This window comes from Falco biarmicus, chromosome 2, assembly GCF_023638135.1.
Source record: "Falco biarmicus isolate bFalBia1 chromosome 2, bFalBia1.pri, whole genome shotgun sequence".
Lineage (NCBI taxonomy): Eukaryota > Metazoa > Chordata > Aves > Falconiformes > Falconidae > Falco > Falco biarmicus.
Genome location: NC_079289.1, coordinates 71,817,067 through 71,829,769, shown reverse-complemented (window position 1 = coordinate 71,829,769; position 12,703 = coordinate 71,817,067). Strand labels below are relative to the sequence as shown.

General features: G+C 43.8%; 2 protein-coding genes across 4 annotated transcripts in view; one reads left to right on the top strand and one right to left on the bottom strand.

Moving 5' to 3' along the window:
* Window positions 1–12,703, bottom strand: part of GABRA5 (gamma-aminobutyric acid type A receptor subunit alpha5) — a 60,022-nt gene that overhangs the window by 4,474 nt on the left and 42,845 nt on the right. For all 3 annotated transcript variants that reach the window (XM_056329117.1, XM_056329116.1, XM_056329114.1), the window contains exon 8: window positions 5,412–5,555. In XM_056329117.1, coding sequence (XP_056185092.1) covers window positions 5,412–5,555 — 144 coding nt within the window. The remainder of the gene's footprint in view (window positions 1–5,411; window positions 5,556–12,703) is intronic.
* Window positions 3,450–12,703, top strand: part of GABRB3 (gamma-aminobutyric acid type A receptor subunit beta3) — a 200,015-nt gene continuing 190,761 nt past the window's right edge. The window contains exon 1 of the mRNA XM_056329111.1: window positions 3,450–4,014. Within this exon, the coding sequence (XP_056185086.1) occupies window positions 3,914–4,014 (101 nt within the window). The 5' untranslated portion in view covers window positions 3,450–3,913. The remainder of the gene's footprint in view (window positions 4,015–12,703) is intronic.

Here is a 12,703-nt window from a genome sequence, read left to right as displayed (position 1 = left end):
CATTCATTCCCCAAAAGCAAAAGGCAATGCAATGACTGACTACTCCTACTGCACTGAAAAGCTTCACTCCTTTTATGCCACCTGGGTTGTCTTGACATTCACAGGCTTAAAAAACCTGGGTTGCCGTCACTGCCTCAGTCCTGCCCATTTTTTACTCAGTCCTACAAACAGTTAAGGCCACCTACTCTTAGAAACCTGATTTAGCAGCAGGACTTAACCTCATTAGGGCAACTGTTACTGTCAAGCCATCATTCTTCAACAATGAGAAGGGATCGAGACACTTCTGTACTGCACTTGAGGGACTGCCTGTCCCAGTGTCAGTGCTGCAAAACCTGCAACTTTGCACATGGATCCTGGGATGTCTTACTGATCTGAGCACCCAAACCCATCAGATTGCTCCTCCAGAAAAAAAAAAAAAAATAATCCCTCTAGTACATGCAGTTTACCTAGAATTTGGTACACTTTAATCTGTTTCTGGATAGACATTGTGCCATGCCTTGTTCACTTGAGCAATGAATATCTGAATATCATACTGCCTGCATGGAGAATTCACTGAAAGCTGCCACAGCAGTGCTAAATTTCATGTCTTTTTTATATGCCAAATTCACAGCATTGCCTTAATCTGTCTTTTGTCAGGTTCTCCGAATTTCAATAAAAGCCTAAAAAAATGCACTCCAAAATCGACAGACCAGCTGTCACGTTCCCTAATGTTTCATAAAAAAATCAAAACTTAACTGGTTCTCTCAGGCTGTTCCTGGAAAACCATATAGTTGTTACTGAAGACTATTCATTGATGGTAACTGCTCCTCAAAGCCAAAATCTTGCTAGCTAAAACCAGGCTACTATTTGCCTAGGAAAAATAAGAGTAAAAACAAAATGTAAGAATAAAAAAAACCCAAACCCTTCAAGCCCTAACAGATCTCCACTCACATTGATACCAAATTAATTTAAATGCATCATTCGGCTGGGTACTGATGAATCAGAGTAATGCCTGTTCTGAAATATATATCGTCCTCCAAGAACAAAACAAATATAGCTATAATCTCTGTTGCAAGACTTGACTGTTAAGTTTCTATAGACCAGCGACAAAAGGAAAATATATCACAGGCTGGTTCTGCCTTGAGTGAGTAGCCCGCGTTGAGCTGTGGCCAGCATTGCTAAGCTGTTAGATCTGGCAGATTATTTCTAAGTGACAATATGGCTAATTAGCGGAGAACAGGTCTAGAGTGAAAGGGCTTTTGCAGGTACAGCTGCACTGATATGCTATGCTAAAGAAGCTCTGTTATTCTGAATTAAGTTTTGCAGAGCTCGTTGTGCTGAGGATTTTAGTCAGAGACTGGAACAGCACAGAAATACCTTACCTGACAGCCTGCCTCAATCTTTATGACTTTCTCCTGGAGTCTGATTTTCTGGTGAAACAGTCCCCTGAGGAGGGATGTGGAGATGGACAGGGAATGCTGTGAAACTGGGGACAAAATCCCTGTGAAGCAACATCTAATTCCTTTCCATTTAGTGTAACTTTGAAGCAGGGATACTGAACATGCTGTGGTCTTGGAAGGAACCCCACTTGCTCTTTATTCAGGAGCATTTAGTTTGTGGATTGCTCATCAAATATGCCAGGAGCAGCAGGGTCTATGTGCCTGTAATCTGTTTCTGAGTTGCTACTGCACCGGGATGTGTTTGAGTCACAGTTTCCCTGCTTGCTAAGGAGTGACGGTATGCATTATTGATTTTGACATATGCTGTTGGAGCTGGAATAAAAAAAAAGTAAACAGCTTCAGCAGAGCAACAGGACCCCCTTATTTCCTTTTTAAAATGCAGAAAATGAATGCCTACATTTTGATGGCTCTCCACAGCTGACTTTTGCCTTATGAATTTCTTTAACCTATCAAAGCTCTCATCTGCACTGAAATAATGATATCACCTTGATTTTGTACTTGCTCTTCTTCCAACTGATACCTTCTCTGATTTCCCATGCTGTCCCTTTCAAAAATGCCTACACTAGGAATGCTTCCTCCAGCAGACCTAGGGCTTATGAAACCCCCACAGCTTTTTTAATGACCTAGGAGCACTGCTTAAAGTAAAGCAAACATCTGCCTGAGTTGGCCTTTTGTTTATACAGGCTCTACTGCAGCGGCAAACCTCCCTTTTACTTCTGTAAGGCCACTGTTTACCCTTAGACCACAAGCTTTCTTGAACAAGAGAATTTTTATCATTGGTTTATGTAACAATTAAAAAAGAATCCTGTTCCTGATGGGGTCTACTCATCACTGCACGAAACAATTTTGATAACAAATTTAGCACTAATGAAAAGCCCCAGAGGAGGAATGGCTGCATTTCTTCATAGAGCTACGCTACCGTGCTGCTGCTGGTCTTAAGGTATTTTTATGCTTTAAAAGCTGCTACAGTATTTTTTTGGTATCTAGATGATGGAGTTCTGGAGATCATGCTTACAAATTTTCCAGGCTTTTACATGCATTCTTCCATTGCCATTATGCTGGGAGTCAATAGAGTATTTTAATGAGGCTGCACCAGTTCCCAAGCTTGTTTGTTTACTGGATATACCTGGACTCAGGTCTGTCAACCGCTGTTCTGGAAAGATCCTGACAGGTCTGTAATGCCACATCCCTGACCATGGCATCCAGAATATTTTGGCCCACAAGAAATGCCTGTATGAATTTTATAGTGATGCAGGGGAAAAATTAATCTCAAGGAAAAATCAGAATTATTTGGTGCAAAATGAAGGGTTGAATGCTTCTTTTATTATGTAGGCTTTGGATATTTCAAAGCTCAGGCTCCAGCTGGCAGAAAATAAAAGAGTGGGTTTTTGTTTGGTTTTGTGGCACTGTAGATCCTAAGTTAGCAGTGAGAGATTCTGGGTATGGGAAACAGAACTGGGCAATCATTTGCAGAAAGCAGCAAGATCCACTTGGACCCAAATCCCATATGTGATTGTTTTCACTTGCACCACCAGGGCATAACAGATGTTAGGCCTGTTGGAAGCAATGTGAGTAGTCAAACATCTTCTCTTTTGGGGGAGTGACATTAGGGGATGTTAGCACAAAAAAAACCACCAGCAAAACCCCAGGGGTCATATGTCAGAGCTATTTTATGTGGCATGGCTAAAATGTTCCCGATTTCAAGACTGGCTGGTGAATTGGGAGTGCCAGGATGGCTTTTTTCTGAGAAGACAGCCAATCTTAGTGACTTGCCTACAAAATCAGGAGAATCCCAAGGGATCCAGCAGGTCCAGCATTTCCATATTGAAAAAAAATGTCTGCTAGAAAGAAGAGCATAAATGTTGTATGGCAGATGCAAACATTTTGCCGATGCAGCTGCAAGGGCTGTGTAGTTTGACTTGTGTGTCAAAAAACCCACAAAAGATCCAAGCATTTGGATATGTGCAACAGCTATTTGGTTTTTCTTTTTCATGTTCAACAATTCAATAGGAGGAAGAAATGCCTTAGCCGTTCATGAGTAACCCTGATTACTGGCCTCCTACGAGCTTGATGAAGTCCAGAAAATCCATTGCTGACTGATGCTTTCCCTGTGCAAAATCGGATTTTTGTATTTTGCTAATCCCTGGTTACAATCTGTGTCCTGCTCTTTGTGATCCAGCCTGCAATCAGAATCCAGCCAGCCCAGATGTAACCCGGGACATTAATATAAAATCTTGACATTGGAAAACAAGCATTTATTAGCCTAAATCTTAAGATACAGGAGGGAGGAGGTTACTGGGCAGAAACTTTGGGATTTGTCTGAAGAGTCCCCTGTTTCCTTGGGCTGAGGAGCACAAGGAGCTTTCACAGGCAAAGCTGCAAACTGGAAGTGGCCTGGAGTGGACACGCTGGAGCACTCACTGCCTGGGCTGGATGGTTTTCATGCTCTAAGGAGCAGGACGAGCTTGTAGGAGATGCTCCAGTACATCCTCTGGATCTTTTTCTTGGCAACACTGAAGGCAAGAGGCGAGCTGCCGTTCATTGCAGAAAACAACGCCGCTATGATGGTAAACTGGTAAGGAAAAAAGCGCCTTTGCTCTTTAATAGGAGGAGATAGCATACTCGTCCTTTTTCTTTGCAGTGGTGGCTGCTCTGTCTATACATTTCTCTAGACTTTAGGTATCTTTGCTTTAGCAACAGCTTTGTGTCTCCTGAAATGGGCAAGGGAGGGGGTGAAGCTCTGTAGGATGGAGGTGGTGGTCATGTTTAGTGGCTCCCCTGTTCCGCTCGAGGCAAGGCTTCCCTCACTTTGTGTCCTGTTTGGAGAGTATGTGGCAAGCTCAGCTGCCCCCTCTTTATTTGCCATGTTTGGACAGTTTAAGCAGAAAGCTTTATGCGCCTTCATGTTTTGGTCCGGCTAACTTTGTGTGCAAGTGTACGTATACCTGTTTTCACATCTCCTACATTTCCTGCGGACAGTAACAGGTTCCCAACTCAATCTATACCTTGTCCTCTACAATCCTGCCTTCAGCTTGGAGCCCATCTTTTTTCACCAGGGACACAGCACATCACCAGAAGCCTCTGTCGTGCTTTGCCAGCAGGAATCGCTCCCAGTTGTGCTGCCGCTGGCTGCCCCCTTTCCCCACCCCAAGCCCTGTACAACCAGTGCGGTGGAAATCCCCCTTCCCTTCACAGCAGGCTGGATGCCACTAATGCTCCCCAGACAAGTGCATTGTGTAACCTGGTTAAGCCCCCATCCTGCTGAGCCCACGTGATCCCTGTCCCAGCCTCGACCCCCCCAGGAGTCCCCCCACCAATGCACGCCCAGGGCTGCCCTTGCGTGGGAGCCTTAAGAAGCAGGACGGCATGGCTCACGTGGGTGCCTGGCCTGGGATTAAAGCTTCTTTGCCTCCCTAATGCTGCCACATCTGGCGCCTATGCTTGCAGCCCGGGAGGAAATGGGAATCCTCGGGGTTTGCACCTCCTCTCCAGCCACGTGGTCCCCTGGACACGCTGCAAAGCCATGCCACAACCCCCACTTGCCCTCTGCTCCCTCCCCCGCTGTGGTTTCATCAAGCAAATCACTTTAAAGCGATGATTGAAACGGATCAAATGTGTGGGTGGTGTTTGCCTCCCGGGATGGTTCCTCCCATAGGGAAATAAGCCAGCAACAGCTCTGGCAGCTTCAGCAAAGGTGGTCACCAAGAAGTTGTGTGCAGCTTCTCCAGTGCTCCCGTTAAATAGCAGGAGCTTGGATGCACCTTCACCCGTTGCAACGTGTGTAAGAACCAGCATATAAGCCTCTCAGTGTTTCAGCATGTCTGCTAAGTGGTCAGGAACCTGCACAGGATCTCTCAAGCACCCTGCATCCCACAGATGTTTCCCTAACCTCCTTACAAAATAACCGGAGCTTGTGGATCAACCCTCCTGCTCCAGCTATCGGCAACCACGGGATGGAAATATTATCCCTACCTGTACTGGTACTGATGTTTTCAGTTCCTACAGTTTGTCCCATCAGGTGGTACTGGTTAAGTCGTGAGCCATCTTCGGCCACCACCACAGAGGTTGTGGTGCTATTAGTCCACACATAGATGACTTCAGAATTAGGGTAAGCATCTGTCAACAAGGGGGGAAAAAAGACGGTGATGAGTAAAAAACACAGTGTAATATTTTAGTGGATCTTTAAATGATAAACAGTGGGGAGAGGGAAGAATGGAGGAGTGAGAGTGAATGGAGAAAAACAAATAAAGATGATATAATCATGTTCCCATATGCCCAGCTCAAAAAATATTAGGTTGAAGCTTTCTAATGTAACAGATGTGTGGGAAGGTTTGTCAAAGGCTGGAACAGTGGAGGTATAAATATAATCCATCACAACCACTCGATTTGAGAAAGAGCAGCTCAGACCTATATTCACCTTGCTGGCAGCTCCTAAACCCCAGCAAGCTGCAAAATGCGTTTTGCTGAAATCCCCCCTCAAAAGGACTTGGGCACCTTAAGTGCCCGGACAACGGAGACCCTCTATGTCTCATCCCATCTCCAGAATAAAATAGTAAGTGATGCCATGTGCAAGTGTGGGGTACGGTGCGCACGCGCTGACCTTGTGTTATGAACGTGCGGATGAAGGGATAGGTCTTGCATGCGGGCGGTGGCTGTAGGTAAAGGAAGCTGGGATGTGTCTGCCTGTGCCTGTGATGCTGAGGAGCAGAGGCAGGATTCAGGGGTGAGTGAGACTGCATGCAGGAGAGCAGGAGGGCGGGGGGCTCTGCATAGCAGAGCAAATCAGTGGTGGTGCAGAAACACCTCCACACCTGGAAATGCAAATGTTTTAAGATTTCTCTACGTTCATTTGGAAGTCCTAGGAAATAAAGGTGGTGACAGTACTGCCAACTCATTCCTTCCTCTATAACATCGCTGTTATTTTTAATGCCCTAACACCTGGAGTAATTATGCTGTTATAAGGGAATCTTAGTTTTCTTTTACTGAGATAGTCAATGCTGGTTTTATTTTTTGAGCTTACTTCGCAGATAGTCTCAGAAAATCCAGGAGCTTACTATAAATTTAAATATATTTTATTTAACTTAAGTAGCTCTTATGCTTTTTAGAACACCTCGATCACTGAAAGCTTTCAGGTGACATTACTGCAGGCATCTTACAGTAGGCTGGGGTCCATTGGACTGAAATCTCGGGAAAGCAGGCAAGGCTTACTCTCCAAATAGGAGGTGAAAAGCAGGTGGAGTTGGAAGCAAGAAATATGTTATGGTGGTCCCTGGACCCATACAACTAGGAATGTCAAGCAGAAAATGGGAAGTGGTCCCAGTTCAGGTTAAGAGCATATGTGTGTAGCACAATGAGCTGCAGAACACTTGGATGCTGGAGCAGGTAGCAGGGAAGAAAGCAGCACCTTGTTTTCCTGTTATTAACCTTCCTGTGGCATCTATGGGAAGTGCTGACAGAGGCAGGACACTAGGCTAGATACACCTTTTGTCTGACCATTTATGGCTGTTTGTACATTGTTGTCCACACCTCAGAAAAGCTATAGAAATAATGAAGAGAGAGAGGGGAGAGGGTTCAAAAGAGGAGCACAAGTATCTCCAAGGACTGGAAATCAAGCCATGATTTGAAGCTTAAGGAGCTCACAGACAAGAAGCTGAGACATGACTCAAGTGCTGAGTACAGATACTTGCATACAGAAATTACAACCACGGTGAATTTCTTGTACTACTGACTAAAGTAAAAGCAAAATTCAGTGCCTGAAAGATGGTTTCAGGCAGATTCAGATAAAGAACAGGACACAATTTCCCAACTGGGGGGCAGTAATCAAACAGTGGATAACCTTCTGAGAAAAAAAATACGGACGACTATCACTAAAAAGATAATGATGGGAAGATATCTTTTTTGTCACATATCTGAGAGTTGCTGCTGTATTCAGGGCTGGAGTTGATCCAGGGTTTGGAAGTTGAGGATGTACAAATTCTCCATCCCTTGTTAACCATGCAGGACTGCCCACACGCCTTCCATGTGCTTATATTGGTAGCTATGCAGTAAAATTACTGTAATTACATCTCACGATCCACTTTGAAAGGCTAAGAAGGAATGTTTTCTGTATTTCAAAATATTTGCATAGCAAAAAAGTGAAAGATTTTCACCTTTCCTTTAGAGCTGAGGTACTTTCTCATCTCAGAGATGATTACAAGTTTACCAATAATTCCAAAGCCAGATCTGGAGAGGACAAGTAGGAGGAGATGGGTCCATTTAAAAAGGTGCTGCAGAAAGCCCTCCTTTTTAAATGCTTATCTGGTATATGTTGTTCATGTGTCAATACCCCCAGTGAATGTTGGATTTGTGTAGGCAGATTTGGGATTGTCAGAGAATCTGGGTTTTACCTATGTTACTTCCTACACCGGGGGGGGGAAGAAAAAGCTTTGGACTTCTTGTTAGGATGATCCAAATGTATCCGACCTCAGCAGTTCCCTGTTACTGCAAGGATCCCAGGCAATGGGATAATTGGGTTTGTCCTGTTTCCTGCCAATGACACAATAAGCCAACCCGACTAGACTCCTGGTGAGAGCACTGTAATCAAATTCCACTGAAATTGCAACCACATGGGAACATAGACCTGTAAGGCTTAACAAGTATTTAGATTATTTGGTTCTCTGCTCTGCCTAGCCTCTGGCAGAGGTTCTAAAATAAATCCGTGCCTCGGCTTTGGATTGCCGCCTTTACTGGGTACTTAAACACATGCACCAGTACAGGGTCGGAGGCTCCTACTCCGGAGATGCCCAGCCCCTGCCCCTGTGAAAAAAATATCTGTAATTCAGGCAGAGGCCAGAAGGTGCCAAAAATCCACCCAGATCTTACAAGTATGCCCAAGCAATACTTTCTGAGGATGCTTTCTTTTGAAACCATGGCAGGGAAGGTCCCCATCCCAGGTGAGAAGAGAGAGCCCTCAGGCAGGCAAGAGCAGAGCTTGAGGCCAGTCCCTGCCTGGAAGGAGGACTCCAGCCTGCAGGTCCTCTCTCACAGGAGAATGTCTGTTGCAAGGCTACAAGACAGAGAGGCATGCCACTGCTTGATCAGGAGCAGAGATTCTATAGGAGAAGGGAGAATAGCCTAGCTAGAAGAGGTTCTTGTGCAGGAGAAGGATGGTTTTAGCCAGGGCTTTAAGACACAGGAGGGTAAACAGATGTGTCCCTGCAGAGCCCAACTCTAACAGATGCAACCTGCAGTGATTTTTCCTCCCCTCAGAAGTCAGTCACATTAGGAATAGGATGAATTTACCCTGTTCTAGAGATATTCTATTGCGATAGATCATATATATGGTATGATCCTCACCTATCTTCCATGTAAATGTAAGAAAACATGGTCTGTGTTTTAAAAAGCTTTTTAAAACATTTTTGGCTTAGTGCCTCATTTCCTCACTCTAGGCCAGGCTCTGTGTGTCTAAGCCTCCTTGGGAGAAAGAGGAGAATGGAGAAAATGTCAAAACATGAATGCAAATGTAAAAAGATACAGCCACCCCCTCAGTCCATATGCACCCTTGAGAGAAACTTACAGCTCTGAGAGGAAGAAGCCACCTCATGCACCTTGGTGTGGCAGCTGAACCACTGGCCACCTCCTTTCTGGTCACCTAGATAAACCTCCAGGTAGATAAACCTGTGTATTTGCAGCAGGTCCTCCTGCTGCAAACTTTTTGCCACATCTTCCCAGGAGCCTCAAACTCCAGTTATCCCAAACTTGACTACCAAAAGCTCCAGCTCTGCTGCAGTATAATTAGGCACAGCCATACTGAAAGCTGAAAGTGTGAGAGTAGTCTAGAATAATGTCATTTTGCTATTGGGGTAGAGCAGGTGCTAATGAAGAGATGGTATTATGCACCGTCATACCAATTGTGTAAAAAACCCTCTTCCACATAAGCAAAGCTTCCAAGAGGTTGCCTACCAGCTGTGCTTGCTGAAGGACTGAGGAGCTTCAGCACCTGCTTTCTAAAGTTATGAGAAAGGTTTACTGCAGATAAGGGATGGTGGCCCTTATCTCCTCTACATGGCACACAGGGTGGGAACAAGGAGTCTCCCAAAGGGTGACAGAAAATTGTAGTAGAGGTTTTGGGTTAGCAAGCTGGGAGAATGCCTCTGGTGCTGCTGTAAAAGCGAACTTGGATTCAAAGCCACTGAAAATCCAAGTGAGACTGCTTAGTGTTTATTCTACTTTAAGCAAGTGGGCTTATTCTGTTTTTATGGATACAAATAATTTCTTTATATTCATTTTGCTGGCTTGCCAAAGAAAGGGGAAAGCCTCTTTAAATTATTCTCTCTCTCCTAAGCTCATTCTTTCAAAAAGAAAAAAAAACAATCAACCAAAAAAACACGGTAGCAGTTGAGATGAGCACCTAAAATTACAGAGAGGTATAATGTTATTAAAAGTGAAAAAATGACAACAGACATTTATTTCCAGTGGATGTTTGATAAATGGCTGCAGGCTTATCACCTACCAGAAGGATGAAATAAGTAATTTCTTCTCATATCTGTTTATTGATGAGCAGATCCATTTTCCTACATTCTAATATTCAACACACACACACAATATAAAAATGGCAAAGATCTCCCCTGCTCTTCTCCCACACTCTTCCTGCATTTGTATGTCTGGCAAGGAAAGCACGACATGGTTTTTCTTACGCTGGTGAACAGAGAGCAGGGGACGACCACAGCCAAAGGAAGGGAATACGTTAAAACAAAGCCTGACAAAGCAGAGCAGCCAGTTAGTAAGACCTGGAGGATCTCTGCCATTTGCCTTGGCACTGAGGGGTGCCCTGTTTTTGTTTGCGAATGAAAAAGTGTGAGCAGTGCAGCATCCTCCCATACACTTGAAAAGCAGCCCACAAGCAGGGAGCCTTCTCCTGCCACTGCTCCCACCCACAGGGACCTGTGGCTACTGACAGACACTCTCCCTTCTCGGCTTTCTTTCGCCTCCATATTGGAATAAACTCTGGGGAAAAGAAAAAAGAAAAAAAAGGAGGAAAAAAGAAGTGTTTCTTGGCTCCTTAAGTAAAATAAACATAAATGTGGATGGCTCAGTCCCAATTTTGAGTCCACGGGACCCAGATGTATTTCTAGGACTGTTTTTTTGAAGCTACAACCCATGAAGAAAAATCACCACTGGTGCCAGTAAATTTTCATATTTGCATGACAGGGCATAAAACAATTTAGGAAAAAAATACTCCCTTTCCAAAACATGCCCCCAAACCCTTTGACAGACCTGACGGGAGGCCATAGAAGCCTGAGTAATCAGGTGAAGGGAACCGTGAAATAGGGGATCTGTGAGTATGGGTGCCCACCCTGCGTGCTTGAGTTGCATTCCACAATTAAACTGTTGATCCACAAACCATGGCTAGAACTTTTCTTTCAGCATGATGCCAGTCGGAGGCTGAATTGAAGAGATACTTTAGAAAGATGACTTTTGGCTTATTTTCTATTTTATTCATGATAATTGTGCAGCTACATTCTTGGCCTTTATCGTCATGATATTTAGTACACGCCACAGGATCATCAGACTGCCTAAGCTTGGGAGTATTGTTAATCCCCATCAAAGCCTGTTGATTGTGAAAGATGTACATAAACTGTCAGTTCTTTTAGAAGCTCTAATCACAATCTGAATACACATACAAATATCTTTCTATCTATTCATTAATGTATTTGACTCACTTAGAGGCTGTTAGACAACTCAATAGAGAACCCCATCTACAACCTCTCAAAGACTTCTGCAGACAGTAAAACAGTGCTGCTACTAAGCCATCATGTACCACCTTGAATTCTAAGAGTCACGTTGGGTGTCTTGTGATTTTTCTGTGAATACTTTTTAACCCATTACAAAGCATCCGTCAGTGGTTGTGCCTATGCAGCTGAGGGCAGATTTGAGCTCTGTAATTGGAATTTCCCATTAAATTGAGTTGGTAAGAATGAATCCATGTACAAATGAAATCAGTCTGTAGGAAGACCTAGTGGAAAAAAGATCTAGTAAAAATGTATTTTAATATATAAAAATAACAAGACATGGTACTAAATATGCATGGACTGGGTCTAGGGGGAAGTAGTTTTTTATAACAGTAAGTCATTAAAGTAAACCAGCAATTTTAATATTAAGAGAAATATATTCACATATTCAATGATTAAGAGCCTAAAATGAAGACTTTGTCATATTGTGAGGAATTCTGCTGGTTTTGGGAGAATTTGAGGATCATGGAAATTACTTTAGAGACCTGAAATCATCAGAATCAAGACTGATCATTTTAACTGGCATGAGCTTACAGCATATGGATAAACAGGATGCATGATTTTAAATACATGCCATAGACAAGAAGTGTAACGTGTATAACTATATGGTGTTATGAATTCACATCACACAGAACGGCTGGGGCTGGAGGGCACCTCTGGAGATCGTCCAGTCCCACCCCCTGCTCAGGCAGGGACACTGAAAGCAGGTTTTCCAGGATCGTGCCCAGCAGTTTTTGAATATTTCCACAGATGGAGACTTCACAGCCTCTCTAGCCAACCTGTTCAGTGCTTGGTCACCCTCACAGTAAAAACATGTTTTCTTGTGTTCAGATGAAATTTAATATTTGCTAACCTATGCCCACTGCCTCTTGTTCTGTCAGCGGGCACCACTGAGCAGAGCCTGGTTCACCCTTCTTCATTCCCTCCCATCAGTTATTTATACAGGTGGATTAGGTCTCTCTGAGCCTTCTCTTCTCCAGGCTGAACAGCCCCAGCTCTCCGTCTCTCCTCATAGCAGAGATGCTCCAGTCCTTAAATGATCTTTATGGCCCTGCAGTGGTCTTGCTCCACAAAATCCATGTATTTCTTGTACTGAGTTGCTCAGAATGGGCCACAGTGCTCCAGATGTGAGTAGAAAGGAAATGCTCAGAATGAAACTTTTTTGGAATGGCACAGTATCATCTAGATATGGCAATGGAGGACGTCCAGGGAGGGAATTATTCATGGACTTGGAACAATTCTTGTGTGAAAACCAATGACAAAATATAATAGGACACAACTGGCTGTGAAATGTGCAGTGGTAAGTTCAGTCTTACTGAAATGATTGTTTCTGTCCTTCCTCAATTTATAATGAAAATATAATTCAATAATGTAGACAGTATTTTATATGTTTTCCTGATACACAGTTTCATTCGATCTTATTGTCACATTCCACAGGGAATAGAATAGGATGTTCTGAAAATGTGCCAGAGAGGTCTCAAGTGACTTCATTAC